Consider the following 20,146-nt stretch of genomic DNA (forward strand, 5'->3'; position numbering starts at 1 on the left):
AACCTGCTCAATTTCCACTGCTCTGGGTAACGTTAGCGATAGCTGCTAGCGCCAGATGCTAGCGCTAGCAAACAGCTCACTTTACAAAATAGTACACAGTAATGTTTCTCTTTGCGCAGGTTTAGAGAATGGGAACTCTAGTTTGATCGAGTGATGTCAAGTGACTGCGGTTGGAGAGGCAGTAGGGTCGAATTTATTCGGTTTTGTGGTGTATATTAGCTGGTAGCATGCTAGCTAAGCTAGCGGTTTATTGCTGGCGCCAAAATCATCTCCAGTGTACTTCCTTTAGGTAGCATGGTTTGCCATTTAGCTGTTCATGGTTAAACTGTATTAGTTTAAGTGGTTGTCTGAAAAGCTTCTGTTTAGTAATATTACTAAAGTTGTGCAAATGTCATTTATTTTGGCTTTGCTTTATGCCAGTGCTAATATATGCATAACCACTAGTATTTATTATTAGGTATGTTGATGGAACCTCTTCTAATTTATAATGGTGTAAAGCTAAACATTTGTTATTCTCTCCATTCCACTCTTTATAGTCCATGTTTGCATAAGTGACAGATCTTAATTGACATAGTTCAGAAACGGGAACCTGCAGTTTGTTGTTTTTTCTGGTCAAATACACCTGCTGTAGGACTGCCACCCCTAGTACTGTAAGATGGAGCTGTAGAAAGCTGGATTAAATGTAGACAATGTTGGCATCTGTTGTTTCCACAGTTGCTTTATTAAATTGACAGTGTTTATATTGACTGTAATTAAGTTTGTATCCAAAATTTTGACTAATTTCTTTTTGACAGAAAGACTGAATGGCAAAAAGACTGATAAGACGAAAACAACTGAGTCCACAGCAAGATGCTGAGATTCACATCAAAAACAAGACAGACAAACTGGGTCTTGAGGAGAGATTTATTAGCTCTTCTAAAGGTGAATCATTTATTTGTTGAAATTGTAATTGTGTTGAGTGTGTGATCTGTTCTGAACTGTACAATGTTTTACATGTGTGCATAGAAGCATGATTCTTGTTCTGTTTAAGCCATGTTTTAACTGCTAACCTATTTTTTTATTTGTCTTTCCCAGGACGAGGTGTATTTGCGACTGCCAACTTTTCCAAAGGAGATTTTATCCTGGAATACAGAGGCCAACTCTTAACACAAAATCTCATTCAAAACATTAATTCAGGAACAGTGTTTATTTTTGATTTTCAATGGAGAGGGAAGTACTGGAGGTAAGTGATATTACTCTTATTAATGGGTCATAATATTAGAATACATGTGTACCTGCCTACTGCATGCTCTTAATACCCAATTATTAATCAGGTATTTGTCTGTGTTTATGCTTTTGTACATTTCTGTTAATTTTCAGTGTGGATGCATCTGTTGAAGACAAATCTTTAGGGAGGCTTGTAAATGATGAACACAAGAAACCAAACTGCAAAATAAAAGTTGTTGAAGTAGATGGAATGCCAACCCTGTGCTTATTTGCACTTAGAGATATTTTACCAGGAGAAGAAATTAACTATAATTATGGGGATTCAGATTGGCCCTGGCGCAAACAGGTAAGAGTGTTCAACTACTGTCTTGTTGGATTTGTAATGAATGTTTCTTTCAGCATAAGATCTGATGTTACAAGGAACAAATTATTAAGATTGCAAAATTACTAAAATAATTGTTTAAAGGTTAAACCAGAAGCTTCCACTGCCAAGACTCTTCAGAAGCCTCTTATAACTACAGGGGAAGAGGTATGCTCATTACAAAGTATTCGCAATGTAAAACATATTATCATTGGTATAGTGAGCTATATACAGGTTTTTCTAGTTATAAAATATATATTAAAAAAATTCTGTTACTTTATATTTGCTTTGCTTTGGTTTTACCAAGAACTATCCTGTGAAGTGTGCAAAGAGAGCACTGACTGCTAGCAGAGTTCAAGAAAAGAGAGAGGCTCCCAGGAAGTCTTTCACAATTATGGAGAGTGAGGTAAGGAACACTGTCACAACACATTTAATATTGTACCACCATTACTAGTGGGTAGAGATTCATTTATATTTATACACTCATTTATATTTAATTGACTGCTGTGTTTAAGAAGAACATTGAAAGTGTTAACTGTGTCTGTGTGGACACATGGATAGATGATGGATATTGCATGGTCGTCATATCATAGATATTGTTAGGGTTCAGCAAGGAGTCAAAACTAAATGATGACTCGTTTGCCTGTTTATTTTTCTAATTATGTGCTTTTTTTTGCTGAATAGGACAGATTGGCAGTTGTCTGTCTATAACGTCTGTTTAATTAACCATCAGTATGTTGCTATAAAAGTTGTTTTATTTTTGGATTGTAGGAACAAGGAGAACACACTGTTTGTTGTATCCAGAAGAGCCCTGAGACAGACTGCTCTTCCTGCCCAGTTATAGACGAGGACAGTTCACAGGACAAGCCTTTGGGTGCTGCAGAAAACCAGGTATAAACATGGTTTACCAAGATCTACCATAACACGTCTGCCTTCCTACAGGGCTGTCCCCAGTGTGAGATATGTCGAGTGTATGTGTATGCTTGGTGTCCCCAGTTGTAGAGTTGTTGATAAGCATGGATGGATATAAGGTGACCGTGGTCCAGATCGTCCCCGATCTGTTCTAAGAGTTTGTGTATGTGTGTCCAGTGACCCCAGACTCCCGGTAGAGCTCCAGTTATTGCTTATAGTTGGGTTCTCTGATCTTATGCCCTGTTTTTGTGGCTCATTTTTTACTTGTTGCCACTGTTCACTTATATTTCTTTGAATTTTACATGTGTTTACTGTGATTTGAATTCAGATGTATGCAGAAACTCCCATGAGTCACATTGTGAGGGATAAGCAGACCGTTTCTTCACGTCAGACAAAAGGAAGGACTAGGTCACTCGAAAGGCCTCTTGGAATTACAGAGCGTAAGGTATGGAATAGCACCGCAACACAGTGTCAGTATTTCACCACCACCAAAATACTGATAGTGTTTGCTAGTGTAGTGATTCACATCACCAGGAGTGTGCAATGTCATATTTCTAGTTCACTGACAGCTGTGCTTGTGTGTTATTGAATTGTGAAATGATATTTGGTGATGTTCATATGATATTATATTTGCATTTATAAACAGATAGTAGCTTAAAGTATTATGTGCTCTTCTGAGTATAGAGACATCTGAAAATTGTCTTTATAGATCCCTTCATTAGAGACCCACACATATGCTGCTGTTGGAATACTGTTAGTTGTTTATTAGTCTTTTTAAGAAATTGAGAGACGCTCTGCTGTGGATTTGTAGGAACAAGGAGAACACTCTGTTAGTTGCATCCAGAAGAGCCCTGAGACAGACTGCTCTTCCTGCCCAGTTATAGACGAGGACAGTTCACAGGACAAGCCTTTGGGTGCTGCAGAAAACCAGGTATAAACATGGTTTACCAAGATCTACCATAACACGTCTGCCTTCATACAGGGCTGTCCCCAGTGTGAGATATGTCGAGTGTATGTGTATGCTTGGTGTCCCCAGTTGTAGAGTTGTTGATAAGCATGGATGGATATGAGATGGCCGTGGTCCAGATCGTCCCCGATCTGTTCTAAGAGTTTGTGTATGTGTGTCCAGTGACCCCAGACTCCCTGTAGAGCTCCAATTGTTGTCTTGTTGCCTGAAACCTGTTTCTTTGATATGATGCTTTATTTCTATGGCTATTTCTTTGTAACATAGTCCACCCAATGGTAATTATCAAGATTTACTCCACCAGCTGTATTCAGTTCTTACTGCATTTCTCAGTAGAAATGACAAATGTGGGGTTTCTTAACTGTGTCTTTGTGGACACATGGATAGATGATGGATATTGCATGGTCGTCATATCATAGATATTGTTAGGGTTCAGCAAGGAGTCAAAACTAAATGATGACTCGTTTGCCTGTTTATTTTTCTAATTATGTGCTTTTTTTTGCTGAATAGGACAGATTGGCAGTTGTCTGTCTATAACTTCTGTTTAATTAACCATCAGTATGTTGCTATAAAAGTTGTTTTATTTTGGATTGTAGGAACAAGGAGAACACTCTGTTAGTTGTATCCAGAAGAGCCCTGAGACAGACTGCTCTTCCTGCCCAGTTATAGACGAGGACAGTTCACAGGACAAGCCTTTGGGTGCTGCAGAAAACCAGGTATAAACATGGTTTACCAAGATCTACCATAACACGTCTGCCTTCCTACAGGGCTGTCCCCAGTGTGAGATATGTCGAGTGTATGTGTATGCTTGGTGTCCCCAGTTGTAGAGTTGTTGATAAGCATGGATGGATATGAGATGGCCGTGGTCCAGATCGTCCCCGATCTGTTCTAAGAGTTTGTGTATGTGTGTCCAGTGACCCCAGACTCCCTGTAGAGCTCCAATTGTTGTCTTGTTGCCTGAAACCTGTTTCTTTGATATGATGCTTTGTTATTTCTGAATAGGCTGAAAAGACAAGATTGTCTATCTAGAACTCCTGTTTAATTAACCATCAGTGTGTTGAGATAAAAGTTTTGTCTTGGATTGTAGGAGTTTGTGTTTGTTTTTGGAATTTTCTGTACTTGACAGATATGTTAAAGGTCACACCTATTTTTCCTCACAGTGTGGAACTGCAGAACATGTTCCGAGAACAGATATGAAACAGAGTGCTTTGGAAAAGCACCGTGAAATGCTCTTGCTTCAGCGTGCAGAACTTTCATGTGAAATATCCAAGATAGACAAATTGGTAAGTTATATAAATTGTATGTGTTGCTTGTAATTTACATTGTTTGTTCATGAAGGTTGTTCATTTAGAATAGGTTGTGGTGAAAGTGTGCTTTCATATATATATATATACATGGTACTGTGAGTACAATGCATTTTGCATTGTTTATCTTATAAATTTCATATCTTTTCAAGTTGGATTCACCATCTCCTGGAGCTGACAGCCGTGGTAGCAACTCCTTACTTGGTACTGAAGACTTAGAGGTATGGATATTATTGAAATGTTCTTGTAATGGTCACTGTAGGATTTCTTTTTTTCTATTTAATTTTTTATTTTGGGCACATCCTAGGTGAAGAACCCACATTTTAAAAGTTAATGCTAGGATATCATGCCTTGTTATCACAGTAAAAAATATTTTACTGGTAATTTTATCGATGGACAGTAAATAAGTATTTTTTTGGTGAACTGATCACCAAACTTGTTTTTGTGAATATTTTGTATAGTCCCTAAAGATGATCAGAAATATAATGGCCAGCTGTAATGGAAAAACATGTGGTTGTAGGGCTGTCGCAATAACTGCTGTATAGCAATATCTCACTATTGATAAAAAAATCGCAGTGTATGGGACTTAACCGCCACGACCACAAAATTGCCATTTTCCCCATGCGAGGGTCTCTTGTTTTACACTTCAATGCCTGTGCAAGTTCATATATGAACTTAAAACATTTGCAATGCACTGTGGTGACATATATATATATATATATATATATATATATATATATATGTGTGTATATATACATATATATATATATATATATATACACATATATATATATATATATATATATATATATATATATATATATATATATACACATATACGCATATATATATATATACACACACATATATATATATATATATATATATATATATATATATATATATATATACACACACACATATATATATATATATATATGTGTGTGTGTATATATGTGTGTATATATGTGTGTATATGTGTATATATATATATATATATATATATATATATGTATATATATATAATAGTGTTCCTTATGTTTTGCTCTTCCCGTGTACTGTTTGTTTCTATTGCATTAGAGAACCTGCTTCATTCAGAAGAATGTGACATGTCAAGTGATGATGATAATGATGACTATGAGCCTGTAGACCCAGTGACAACAGAATCTGTTAAGCCTGCAGTCCCAGCTACTGGTCCTGACACTTTGGCATCTCCTGTATCAGCTGTGACTCCCAAACAAGGTAATAAATACATGGAATTATACAGAAATAGTGTATTAATGTATACTATATTACTTTTTTTATTTTCTTTGTTTTGTGCAGGAATATCTGATTTCTTTCTCTTTTCATCTGGTTTTAAATAAGAATTAAAATTCAAAAGGAAAATGTAAAAATAATAACTAAAAACTTAACGGACCTGCACAAAAGTTACAACCTACATTTAACTTCACTGTCAATTTGAAATGGCTACATTTTATATAGCTCTGTATACTGTATACTTTGTAGTACCTAAAATACATTCTTATAATGCTCATATATCAGCTTTGTGCATTGTAATGTAAAAAGATTTGTCTAATCTATTTCTGTTTTCCTCAAAGATGCAGCAAGAAAGCCAAAACGTAAGTGGCAGGCCTCTGAGGTATGTGCAGTAGAGCGGCATCTGATGAGATACATCCAAACTGGTAAAGTGCCTCAGAAGCTAGACTATATCCAATGTTTACACGCAGAATCCCACGCGCTCAGCGATCGATCATGGACCGATGTGAAAAATTTTGTACGCAACAGGAGCATCACCTTAAAGAAACAGTTCAGCTCAGCTTGTTAGGGCAAAATTGTGTTAATATTGTTGGTGTAATATTTGTTCTGCAACACATATAAAGCAAGATGTCATATTTAGCCAGATAATTAAACCTTTACTGAATTTTACCAAAAGCTTATTGAACAGAAATTGTGTAAAGTATGTGTACAGATATCTGGGTAACTTTTGTGAAATACTCCCAGCTTTTTACTGTCGCAGTTTTGTAATGAAATGTAATTCAGACAGACCCACAGCACTGTGCAAACGTCTTGTGGATAACTATTTATCTTGGTAGTATAGAGTTTGTACAACATTAACTTAAGAATAAATATAAATTGGCATAAAACAATTCTTATTTAGTAGTTCAATAAATGAGGCACTGCTTGTGGAATTTAACAGATCCAGTCTTTTGACAGCACTAACTTCACTATAACAAATCCTGTATAATAAGTTTTGTTCTAACTAACATATCCTTAAATTTACTAAACCAAATCGGTTTTCTAACAACGTTTTTTAACTAACATATCTATAAATTCACTTAACCAAATCGGTTTTCTAACAACGTTTTTCTAACTAACATATCTATAAATTCACTAAACCAAATCGGTTTTCTAACAACGTTTTTCTAACTAACATATCTATAAATTCACTAAACCAAATCGGTTTTCTAACAACGTTTTTTAACTAACATATCTATAAATTCACTTAACCAAATCGGTTTTCTAACAACGTTTTTCTAACTAACATATCTATAAATTCACTAAACCAAATCGGTTTTCTAACAACGTTTTTTTTAACTAACATCTATAAATTCACTAAACCAAATCGGTGTTCTAACGACGTTTTTTTAGCTAACATATCTATAACCTTTTACTAAACAAATCGGTGATCAAACAGCGTTTTTCTAGCATAGGAGTAACTAAACCAAACCTAACAGTATTTCTTCTTAACCAACTTACCAGCAGCATTACTGAACCAAACTGGTGTTCTGACGGCATTCTTCTAACCAACATATCAGTAACATTCTATTAGCCAACATATCAATAACTTCACTGACAAATAACACATTCTCAAGGCTCAATACTGCGTTATTCTTTATTTGGATTAATTTTTTATTGATTATTTGTATTATTATAAATTTATAATGTCTTTTATAGTCAACATGTTTTACATGACATCCTAATACTTTTGCACAGACCTGTTGGTTTATTATTATTATTATTATTGTTATTAATGTTATTATTATTGTTTTATTTTTGCCAGTGATTTTTGATATTGTATGGCATATATGTGGCAGCTTTGAAAGTAAAGATGCTTGTAATCAAATATAATTCATATTTCTGTTTTGTTTCTTTTGGAAGTTATACAGCAGTGAACTGTGGCTTTCAATGATAGATACATTAGATAACTGTTAGAATATATAATGAGTGGTGAGGTTTCTAAGATACAAACATTATCCTTAAATGTTATCAGCTATGGTAGACTAGAATAATCAGATTTAAATAGTGATGTTGCGTAATATTCTTATTTCTCAACACAAAATAATGGGTGTAATGAGCATATATGATATGGCTGTATACAACACTGTTCATGAAAAGATGACCTGGATCATGATGTGTTTGCATTGTTAATTTTTTTTTTCAGTCTGTTAGCTTATTGTGGCAAATCAGATTCATATTGTGTTGAGCTGAAACAAAGATGATTCCCAGCACTGAGAAATCCCAGTCTAGATATTTACAAATATGAAACCTGAATGCAAGGAGGACATATTTTAGTAGGTCAATTTATTTTAGTGTTATTGCTATATAGGCTACCTTTGAAATTACATAATATACATAATTCACATAATCATTGTCTCCAAAAATAGCATGCAGTGAACATACAGATTTTTTTTTCCAGTAAGCCAAAGACACCCAGGTGATACTGACACTAGCTTTAATATAAAAAAAACGTGTAAAACCTTTAGACCTTCTGCACGTTCTCCAAAGAACAGATGATTTTGATAATATAACAAAAGCATTAGTGCAGGAATGTAACTGAAAAATACACATGAGAACTTTACTTCATCTGTCCCCAAAGTTTAGTAAAAGTATTCAAAAGTGACTTTTATCAGAGTTTGTGTACGTGTATGGGATTGGCCCCCAAATGTGTCCTAAAAAATACAAGTCCTCAAATGTGTGGTATTATGTCACCTCGGACAAAATATGCTTGAATCAAAAATATCAAGTGATTGTGGTGTTATTGGGGTATTTTGGAGCAGAACTGTGTTGTCTGCTTCTCTCTAGCTCATTCAGAAAGCGGTGTCCCCGCGGTGGGGGCTTCTTTTCATATGGCCTCAAATGTGTCCTAAGACAGTATGTGTGTGTGTGTGTGTGTGTATAGTGAGTGTGTGTGTGTGTGTATAGTGAGTGTGTGTGTGTGTGTGTATAGTGAGTGTGTGTGTGTGTGTGTATAGTGAGTGTGTGTGTGTGTGTGTGTGTGTGTATAGTGAGTGTGTGTGTATAGTGAGTGTGTGTGTGTGTATAGTGAGTGTGTGTGTGTGTGTGTATAGTGAGTGTGTGTGTGTGTGTGTGTGTGTGTGTATAGTGAGTGTGTGTGTGTGTGTATAGTGTGTGTGTGTGTGTGTGTGTGTGTATAGTGAGTGTGTGTGTGTGTGTGTATAGTGAGTATGTGTGTGTGTGTATATAGTGTGTGTGTGTGTGTGTGTGTGTGTGTGTGTGTATAGTGAGTGTGTGTGTGTGTGTGTGTGTGTGTATAGTGAGTATGTGTGTGTGTGTGTGTGTATAGTGAGTGTGTGTGTGTGTGTGTGTATAGTGAGTGTGTGTGTGTGTGTATAGTGAGTGTGTGTGTGTGTGTGTGTATAGTGAGTGTGTGTGTGTATAGTGAGTGTGTGTGTGTGTGTGTGTATAGTGAGTGTGTGTGTGTATAGTGAGTGTGTGTGTGTGTGTGTGTGTGTGTATAGTGAGTGTGTGTGTGTGTGTGTGTGTATAGTGAGTGTGTGTGTGTGTATAGTGAGTGTGTGTGTGTGTATAGTGAGTGTGTGTGTGTGTTTGTGTATAGTGAGTGTGTGTGTGTATAGTGAGTGTGTGTGTGTGTGTATAGTGAGTGTGTGTGTGTGTGTGTATAGTGAGTGTGTGTGTATAGTGAGTGTGTGTGTGTGTGTGTGTGTATAGTGAGTGTGTGTGTGTGTGTGTGTGTGTGTATAGTGTGTGTGTGTGTGTGTGTATAGTGAGTGTGTGTGTATAGTGAGTGTGTGTGTGTGTGTATAGTGAGTGTGTGTGTGTGTGTATAGTGAGTGTGTGTGTGTGTGTGTATAGTGAGTGTGTGTGTGTGTATAGTGTGTGTGTGTGTGTGTGTGTGTGTGTGTGTGTGTGTGTGTGTATAGTGAGTGTGTGTGTGTGTGTGTGTGTGTGTGTATAGTGAGTGTGTGTGTGTGTGTGTGTGTGTGTGTGTGTATAGTGTGTGTGTGTGTGTGTAGTTTGTGTAGTGTGTGTAGTGAGTGTGTGTGTGTGTGTGTGTGTGTGACAGCACCATTGCTGTGGGTTAAATTTTAAACGTCACTTTTTGTTTTTTTGTTTTTCTCTTTTGCTCTTCTTAATTTTTTAACCCCTTTGTTTCATCTATTCTTTATCTGTATATGATAAACTGTATTTTACATTCTTTCAATAATAAATATATATAATCACAAAAAAGTCCTTATTCCTTTATCATTCAGCACACTGTTAGTGATTATTGTAATATATATATATATATATATCAATTCTCTAAATCCTCGATTCCATTTTATTTCCGATTTTAGGATCACGATTCGATTCGATTCTCCATTTTCTTTTTTCTTTTTTTTACAGCAGAGAGGCCTATGCCAGGTTTAGATTAGTCTATGGTCAGTCATTGGTTTGATTCATCAAATTTACAGTATCTTATTTCAAAAGGTGAGCTTGATATAAGTGATGCAAAGTGATACAAGTGATCTGTAATACACCACATTAGGCACTAATGGTCAAATTTAAATAATTTAATTAAGATATATATGTAATACCATGTAGTGTTTTTTTTTGGAAGCAGCAGTGTGCACTATTAAAACAGCAATGTGCAACATAACAAAATAAATAATAAAACAATACAGGAACAGTCATGTACAAAATAATAGAACAATTAGAGCCTTAACAAACTGAACTCTATCCTACTATCACAGTTAAACATGAAAATGACAAGTTTTTCTCTTTAACAAAGATATATTATTAACTTTATCTGAGAGAAAGATGCTCCTTAAGGTACCAAAACTATTAACATATTTGAGGCTAGACAAAACAACTGTTATTTTTATATTTTTTAAGTTTTTCTTTAAGAAGATGAGAATGTTCACATTCTCTGGAGAAAGAGCTGCTCTTTCAGCAGTCACTGTTAGAAAGGCCATTGGCTGCGCTGAAGATTCTGAGCTCGTCATTACGTCCTCACATGTCGCGGGAAGTTCAGTGTTCACGTGTCTTGAGTGAGGGGCAGTTCAGTCAGTGAGAGCTGCTCCCAGGCAGAGTGCTACGGACTTTTGGCTCCACGTTTCTCCGTGAAGAGTCATTTCATTTACCTTCTAAAGTCAAATTTTGTTCCTTGTGTGCGTTATTGGAGATTTGTGAGTATTATTTGTCCTGTTTTAATGTTTAAATGTTTGATAATTTAGTCCATTTTGATAGTGTAATTTCGCTAGCCTGAAAGTGAAACTGAAAGTAATGTAGAGCCTTGTAGAATATTTCTGCGACTGTGTTTGTAATCTGTAGAGCCTTATTTTCAGTTCATTAAGCCTTAATTGTTCTTTTTAAAGTGCGAATAGCTGTCATTTGTGTTAGTATAGCCTAAATACCATCGTGTGTTTTAATGTGGAGTAGGGTTGCAACGGTATGAGATTTTCACGGTATGATAACCGTCTCGGAAAATACCGCGGTATCACGGTTATCACGGTATCACAGTTTGTTATATATATTATTAAACTGACCCTTAAAGAAATTACAACAAAGGTTTTTCGTTCAATTAACTATTTATTGTAGAAACTACACCATCAGGTGAAGGAAACCATGTTTTTCCACTACTCTTAAGGGCATTAAGAGTGTATATATATAAAAAAGTTGGTATATAACCAGATACTGCAGAAAGAGGGGATTTATTTCTGACATGATCCTCACAATAGAGATTTCTATTTTAAGGCTTTCATACCTTAAAACCTTCAACATATGAAAAACAGGCACGTCAGAATTTGAAAATTAACGCATGTAAATGAATGGCGTCTTTCACATCCAGTCCGGCCAGGACCTTTACACGGACACGTGAATCCATCGTAGCACGCACTTCACGCCTGTACCTGCGTGCCCAAATTTCGGATAACTCAGCGCTTTTGCGGGCGCTTACCGCATGGGTTGTGCACGACTACAAAGAGGTTTTTATTTATGTTCAGATTAAAATTATAAACTGAACACATACTTTGCGCTGCACAGCGGGGTGGTGTTCTCGGAGATGGGAGAACAGGTTTGATGTATTTCCTCCTTTAGCTGTGACTTTACGGCCACATTGATTACAAGCTTGTTGATTACAAGATTACAAGTCTGTTTTCAGGCTGTTTGAATGAGCGAAATATGATCAGAATTATGTTAATTAACACTAACATAGAAGCATAGAACTATTATTTAATTAAAATGATTTTGAAGAACAGCTAAACACAGTGCGGAGAAGTTCACGTGCGAGAGAGAGAGACACAGAGAGAGAGAGACAGAGAGAGAGAGACACAGAGAGAGAGAGAGAGAGAGATTTGCGTGTTCTGATGTGAGCTACTCACAGGTAAAGGTTCTCTTTTATCTCCTCGTGCTCATTTTATTCCAATTCATAATTCTGCAGTTTCTCAGTGTTTTCTGTCGTATTTTGCGGCTAGCGCGAGCGCTTACAACTAACACCGCGGGCCGCGAGGTGCTGCCGCGCTGCCGCTGTTGTGCCGAATCCGACTCCCTGCTCAATCCGACTCCCGCTTCGCGGACAGAATCAGCACAACACCTCCCGCTGTAGAACTGCGGGAGTGAAAACAGCGCTTATAAATAAGTTAGTTAAGTTTCACTTTCAGTTTTCGTTATTTGGTTCGTTTTCATTAACAATAATAATTGTTAATGAAGCTCTAGTCTGATGCACTTTCTGCCGTTCTCACCGCTGTGTGCTGAGTAGCTGAAGCGGAGCAGAGTTGCGCATGCGCGGGTGAGTTTCTCCGCTGGCTTGCGTTTTACCGGTAATAAGCAAACACACACGGTATGATAACCGTGCATTTTAATACCATGGTATACCGTGAAACCGGTTACCGCTGCAACCCTAATGTGGAGGTTTTCACGCCTGTAATAGCTGTTTAATGGGCGCCAGTATTATGTGTAATGACCGTGTGTTTGCCACCAGTTGGCAGTGTTTCCCCAGCATATAGCAGCCTTATAGATTTCCAATGGAAGCTAGTTGTGCCTTAAATAACCAGCCTGGATGTATTTATTTCAGAGTTTGTTTATTTACACAGAGTTTGTATATTTTTGCTTCCTTCCTTTCTTAGACCACACACACACACACATACACACACACACACACACACATACACACACCCACACACACGTATTTGCGATCATCTGTAAAGCCAAATTTGACCCTTGTGTATTACTGTGCTGTCTTCAAGTTCATTAAACTGCCTTAAACTTCATTCTCGACTCTTCTGCGTTCTTACCGACGCACCAGGAAGACACCATACCATCTACCAACACCTATACAGTCCGCCCACCTAACCACCTGATACATAAATCCCTTTATCAGTCACAATGTCCGCGGCGTCGGCTACAGTGTGCTGCACCATTAGCGTAGGTTAGAGGGAGGGATCGTCCATCCTCTTTTTCACTTCGAGGCTCGAGACCATGACATCATTTCCATCGTGACACCCCTAGTATATATATATATATATATATATATATATATATATATATATATATATATATATATTGTATTATGTACTATATATATATATATCATTTATGGTATGTTGATTTTCTCTGGCTGCTGTTTACTGGTGTTGAATCTGCTCGTTTAGAGAACCCACTGTACCCCTACGTATTTAATAAAGTATTTGAGTTGCAGTATTTGAGTCCTGAGTCTTTTTTTTTTACTTGATTTATACATTTTCAGGTCTGAATTTACAAATACATGCAACAATACAATGCATGAATTTTACACAATTACATACAGAAGAAGAAATAATAAAAAGTAAATAAAATGACTGAATACAGGGATAAACACAGAACTTTCCAAACATACATGTTCTAATTTCATAGAGCTTTATAACACCTATTACAAGATTATCAACACTTAGATAACAGTAAGCTGTTCTGTTTCTACTGAAATGTAAACAGTGATGGACCTTTTCACAGTGCATGATTCCACTCTTCTTCTGAAAGTTCTAATCCAGGTTCTTCCTTCCACACAGCTCTTAGATGCTCTGAGGTCCTGATGTTTATGAACATCATTGATGAGTAGATTAGTGATGCGAGACCCTGTGAGTGAAAGGGAACTCAGCATTATCAACACTAAAAATCACAGTTAGTAAACTTTCTGATCACTTTAAAATTTCTCTGTGCCTATTTTTTTAAACATCAGGGCTCTCTGAATTCTACTCATGAAGTGTGAAACAACTTTAGGCTTATTAATGGTGTAAAAATAGTGATTTCTTTCCACAGGTAACTTTATGCTCCTAGCATTGTGGCCTGTTGGGAGCTTTGGCTAAAAGCGCTGTATTATTTAATTTCACACCAGAGTTCCCCTTTAGAATAAAGAAGAGTCTGAGATCCAGCCAGCAAATTGTGGGGTGATGATCTCAGAGATCTAAGAGAGTAAATCAGAGGAGATCGACCAATCACTGCTTTAGAATCAGTGTTCATTTCGTTGAGGAATAATTTTCGTCATAGTCTTCGTCAACTAAGCTTTTTTTCAAGACAAAAACGAGACGATAACTAAATAAAAACAGTATTAAAAAAATAAAAACGAGACGAAACCGCTGCACGGTTAAATACAAAACCCGGGAATTAACCTGCCGTTACTTACGGAGCTCGATATTAACTCCACAGTGTTCAGCAGCAGGGAGAGAGAGAGGGGAGAGGCCATATATTTCTCCTTTGACGTCGCGAAAAAACAAGATAACGTGTAAACCGTGTGGAGCGACTCCATCTCCGGTAAAAACACCACTAATATGGCGTCATTTTACTGCCAAAAGTCGAGAGCGGAGTTTTTGAATGCAAGAGCCTACTTCATTCAGCGCTCACGGATTTTATTTGCTCAGGTGTAAAATATAGGTGCGCTCTCACGGATTTTATTTGCTCAGGTGTAAAATATAGGTGCGCTCTCACAGATTTTATTTGCTCAGGTGTAAAATATATGTGCGCTCTCACGGATTTTATTTGCTCAGGTGTAAAATATAGGTGCGCTCTCACGGATTTTATTTGCTCAGGTGTAAAATATAGGTGCGCTCTCACGGATTTTATTTGCTCAGGTGTAAAATATAGGTGCGCTCTCACGGATTTTATTTGCTCAGGTGTAAAATATAGGTGCGCTCTCACGGATTTTATTTGCTCAGGTGTAAAATATAGGTGCGCTCTCACGGATTTACCATGCTCTCTCTCAGATTAACTCTCCTCTTGTAGGAATCTGCGCTCTCTCTCGGATATATCTTGCTCGTGTGGTATCTGGCTGTTCTTAATGTTTCGAGAGCGTCCGCGCTCGCTCAACTTCCCCCTGCGTGCTCGCGGAGCGTTCTCTGCTCGAGCGCCGAGCTTTTCACTGCAACAAAGCTGCCAAAAGTCTCAAGCCAATCAAACGTTGCAACAGCAGTTGACCAATTAAATTCCTAATACCGCTTGCTCAGCATTCTCATTGGTAGAAAAAAACGCGATGAAATCCCCCCGCCATCCTGCCCCATGTAACTTCTAATATATGTATTCATATTAGTTTATATGATGTTCTGTGGAATATATGTAAATATATTATGGCATTACGAATGTGAAACAGATTTAGAGACTACCTAACTAACATAGCCGATCTGCCGTGTCAGAATTAGGTTAGTTGCCTAGCTGACTTAGCCATTGTGGAAATGGATCTCTAACGCTAAGCTAGCTAGCTTAACTAGCAAGCCGTAGGCTAGATAGGCTAACCTGCCAGGTGTTAAGGAACGACGTTCTTTACCTCAGTTAAGTAGAAATTTTGGAGAGAGGACTAAGGTTAGTGTAAGAGCTAGCTAACATTAGAGAACCGAGGTTAGCAGAAATCTAGCTAAAGTTATCGGGAAAGAGAATGAATAAATGATTAATTAATAAATAAATTAATAAATTATTGGCTTAGGACAGGCTTTTCATTTTGAGTTGATTAATAATGTATAATGGAGACTGCTTAAAGTGTTCTTTCATTATTCTTTTTTGCTTCCTATATGCAATTCAGTGTGTTGTTTAACGTAATGCAACTTACATGCTATGTTGGCTCTCTTCTGCATCACAAGGGAACACAATTTAAAGAACAAAGTGTAAAAATTAATGATATTTTTTGAGGTCCTAAAAAGTTCTTTAAAAGCATTACATTTGACTTTTAAAATAGCGCAAGAACCCCCTGCTGGTGGTGGTCTCATGTTATATCAAGACCTATGTCTGTGCAGCCTATACCAGGACATTTCAGGGTGCTTCATGCTTCCTTCTTCTGACAAGCTTTATGGAGATGTGGATTTATTTCTCCACTTGGTACCTGTCCGCGCTTCCAAACGTTCCAATTGATTTTGTATATTAATCAAATTAGAATATATTCATCATTTTCATAATAAATATTTCATTAGATCAGTTTTTATGTAATGAATCTTTATGATGAGTTTCACATTTTGAATTTAATCATGAAATAAATACATTTTTTAATTATGTTTTTATATGCTTCTGGCCTGGCCATAACTACATGTTTCTGTGTATGTGGTGAGCTTAATTAAAATAGCTATTTAAATGTTTTATACTTTAACAGACTGGATCAATAGATGACGTGACACGTCAACTGATTACTTTAATAAGTAGTCACATAACGGCCAGCAGCAGCAGCAGCAGCAGCAGTAACAGAGCAGCAAGCAATGATCAGGTTATTTATGCTTAGGGAAGAAATATTTAGAAATCTGTAGTACCTGCACTGACTTTGCCATATTTCATTGTATCTGTATTTTTAAATATTCATTCATTTTGTCAGCCTGTATTTAAAGTAGAGATGGAAAGATTGATCAGCTAATCAATATCAATATGTCAATATTTTCACAATTTATCAGGTACGATTCAGAATTTAAGGTTTACAGGAGCACTGTGTGCCTCACTGTCAAATGAAAATGCAAAACCCTGCCCAACCATTAGATGTAGCTCTGAATAACTATATTCAGCTGTTCTTCATATGTTGCTACTCAGCTCTGTCAGTACAGAGTGTTTTTGCTGTTACTTCAGTTCATATTTGTGGAGCTAATGTGCCTTGTGGAGAAAAGGGAATAAAGAATTTAATCCCACCAACCAGAAATTACCACTCTCAGCAGTGCATCCTTTCAGCCCGTTCAGTCCATCTCTAATTTAAAGCATTATCTAAAAAATATTGTCTGTCATTTGATTGTTGGGTTTGGGGATGACATAAACCTAATTTGTTTTTAAGGTGTGTAATTTATGCAGACATTTTATCAAATTGCAGTACTATTACAGTAAAATTAAGATGTATTTTAATTAGTTGTACACTCAATACAAGTCGTTTTCTTTGTGTTGTGATTATACAGATCATTTCCAGGCTGATCATTTCCAGGCTGTTTTCACAAATCTACTCCTGTAAGGGGCAAGAAAAGATTTTCTCCCTCCAAGGAGGTCAGTACCAGTGGCAAGACCGTATCACTGCAGTTTTACCTTGTTGACAAAACCATGGAACGAACACCTACATCATCTGCAGAATTGGTACTTCTCCAAGCGGGTATGAAGAGGCAAACAGTCAAGCTCCCAGAAAGTGCTGATCACTCTGAGGTAAAAAAAAAAATATATACTACTGCTACTAATGTCATGATGAGCACAGAATTGCAGACACGTGCAGATACTGATAACAATATATTAAGTTTATTATAAAAATAAACAGATACAGAAAAATGGGTGATCACCAGTAAACAGAGCAATGAAGACAAAACCATACCATAAACGAGAAACAGTCCAGAGTTCATACACGAGAGATCCAATATCAGAGGTAATCCAAGAGGCAGTAGTGAAAACACAGTCCAGGTAATACACAAGCAATCCAGTATCAGAGGCAAAGGCAATAATCGGCGTTGAGAAAACAAAGGCAAGGTCATAAACAAGATAAACTGAGACAAGAGATATAGAACGCTTTGTAATGAGGAGAACCTACAATACGCGGCGTGGGTGTTTGTGTGGCGTGCACCTTTATAGTGCCAGTAATCAGTATTCGGGACTTCCTGGAGGAAGCAGGTGAGGTGTCACGTGATCAGGTGAGTGCGTGATGTCAGCGGGTGGTGCATTCTGGGTAGTGTAGTTGTTGACCTGAGAACCTCCGTTAGAGCTTGGTGTGGAAGGGACAGAGGAGCTAACAGTATCAGATGTGACAACTAAAAAGGTCTCATATGAATGCAATTTAAAAATTTTAAATAAATGTTATTGCTTGTCATTATTGGAATGTCACTCTTACAAAAAAAATATGTTTTCTCTTTCATGCAGTTTTCAAAAGCTCTTACTCATCATTACCCCAAACTTTCCAAATGATCAGGAGGATGGCTTCTGCACAAGGCTCTTGGTAATGTAGACTTTAAACAGGTTAGAAGGTCAGGGGTTTCTTATTACTTTTTATTTCCAATCTTTTAATTATTCTTAATTGCTCCTCATAGGTGGATCTGGACAAAGAAAACTTACAGTCGTCCCCCAGAAGCTGAGGGATATAATACTCAGTATTTAAGATCTGTGAGTGGAGGGGGTAAAAACACTTTGTACATAGTTCCACTCCAGGAGGAACTAGACACATTGCCTCTTCCTGTTGATGCCCATGAATTCCAGAAGATGCCAAAGGCAACTTGCCAAGCCTGCGGGTTGTCTACGCCTTTGCAAATTTTGGCTGTTCATGTTAAATCATGTTGCATTGGCAGGTCATCCACAGAGTACGACTCTCTCTGCGATGATTGTTGTGTAAGAGCAATGCCTTTGTTCAATAAATAATATATATTTTTATAATTATTTTAGACACAATGTTATTGTTTTGACAAATATTTACTTGTATTGTCTGTTCCTTTTAGTCTTCCCCTGATGTGTCTATTGTTGGGGAGTTCTCCTCTGTGAACTCTGTGGAAACCACTGGTACAAGTACATCCAGAAAGGTAAGAATAAATTCAGTAATGCTATTAATACTCTACTTACCACTGTGATCTATTTTTAATTATTTTTCTTTACTGTATGTTCATTTTAGCCTTCCTGTGATATGTCTGAATTATCTGGAGTGAACTCTTCTGTGGCAGCCAATAGTAACAGTACATCTGTGTCTAAGGTAATGGCATTTATGCAATTCCTACAATTGGTCTTACTTAATAGATATTACACTCATTCTATTTTAAGTAGTACATTTCTTGTTTTTCACTGGAGGTAATATTGATATCTTCTATTCAGGGCTCATGTCCAGTGTGCCTCATGATTTTCCCATTGGATTATTTGGAAGTCCATGCTAGCTTGTGTGGTGAAAGGTGACAAATTAAAAATGTTTGTTTAATGTATAAATCTTTAAAAAAGAAAATCCCTTTAAGTATTTTTTTATGTTTATATATTTGTAAGGAACTATCCAGTTCTTAATGTCTAAGTATAGCAATATTTGTTTGCCTCTGGTCCTGGAGGATCAGAATCATTACAGTTTGGTGGTTCACTAATTCTGGAAATTAAAAGCATGTGTTAAATCAGGTATGTTGCCAAACTGTGATTACACAGGCCTTTCAGGGTTCTAGTTGATGATTTAATAATTCTACAAATGTATAAAACAACAGGGTGGAGGACACAAATTTCAGTTCTTAAGATACATATTTTTTATAATATATTTTCTACACAACACAGGGATGTGATAATTTAAATAAAGCTAACCAGTGGTTATCTATTATGTACGTAACAGGGTGGAGGACACACATCTTATCACTGAAGGGGAATCACAGTGTAACAGTGAAAGTGAGAGGTATATTTGTAATTTTTTAATCTGTACTACATAACATGATTATTTTTTTATGATTGGTAGATTGGTATGGTATTTGTGTGTGTGTGTGTGTGTGTGTGTGTGTGTGTTAGTCTTGAAGGGGTTCTCCAGGCCATTACAGCTGCAGTGTCCACAACAGATGGCAACTCATTTGACATCACAGTGTCCCGGCATAATATGTTGGAGAGAGTCCTTTCTCAATGGCAAAGACAAAAAAGTCAAATCCAGCGAAACAACTGAAAGTTGTCTTTTTAGGTGAGGCTGGGATAGACACAGGGGCGCTCCGCAAAGAGCTTCTGTCAGGTGAGCAAAGGTTACATAGATGATTTAAT

The 20,146-nt window shown here is 36.9% G+C and overlaps 1 protein-coding gene and 1 long non-coding RNA gene across 9 annotated transcripts in view; both read left to right on the forward strand.

Annotated features, from left to right (window-relative positions):
* LOC103022234 (uncharacterized) overlaps positions 1 to 6,850 on the forward strand; it is a 7,679-nt gene extending 829 nt beyond the window's left edge. The window contains exons 2-14 of one of the 8 annotated variants that reach the window (XM_049469113.1): positions 795 to 921; positions 1,075 to 1,222; positions 1,360 to 1,552; positions 1,673 to 1,735; positions 1,875 to 1,973; positions 2,339 to 2,458; positions 2,808 to 2,924; positions 3,291 to 3,410; positions 4,040 to 4,159; positions 4,604 to 4,726; positions 4,900 to 4,968; positions 5,828 to 5,989; positions 6,346 to 6,850. In XM_049469113.1, the coding sequence (XP_049325070.1) occupies positions 804 to 921; positions 1,075 to 1,222; positions 1,360 to 1,552; positions 1,673 to 1,735; positions 1,875 to 1,973; positions 2,339 to 2,458; positions 2,808 to 2,924; positions 3,291 to 3,410; positions 4,040 to 4,159; positions 4,604 to 4,726; positions 4,900 to 4,968; positions 5,828 to 5,896 (1,359 nt within the window). In that variant the 5' untranslated portion in view covers positions 795 to 803 and the 3' untranslated portion in view covers positions 5,897 to 5,989; positions 6,346 to 6,850. The remainder of the gene's footprint in view (positions 1 to 794; positions 922 to 1,074; positions 1,223 to 1,359; positions 1,553 to 1,672; positions 1,736 to 1,874; positions 1,974 to 2,338; positions 2,459 to 2,807; positions 2,925 to 3,290; positions 3,411 to 4,039; positions 4,160 to 4,603; positions 4,727 to 4,899; positions 4,969 to 5,827; positions 5,990 to 6,345) is intronic. The other 7 variants (XM_049469116.1, XM_049469118.1, XM_049469122.1 and 4 more) reach the window with 7 other exon arrangements.
* An 11,635-nt stretch (positions 6,851 to 18,485) lies between these two features.
* LOC125785757 (uncharacterized) lies at positions 18,486 to 19,317 on the forward strand. The gene is made up of 3 exons (XR_007428105.1): positions 18,486 to 18,772; positions 18,880 to 18,960; positions 19,050 to 19,317. It is a non-coding gene; the product is annotated as an uncharacterized LOC125785757 (long non-coding RNA).
* The last annotated feature ends 829 nt before the right edge of the window (positions 19,318 to 20,146 follow it).

Source organism: Astyanax mexicanus, chromosome 1, assembly GCF_023375975.1.
Source record: "Astyanax mexicanus isolate ESR-SI-001 chromosome 1, AstMex3_surface, whole genome shotgun sequence".
Lineage (NCBI taxonomy): Eukaryota > Metazoa > Chordata > Actinopteri > Characiformes > Acestrorhamphidae > Astyanax > Astyanax mexicanus.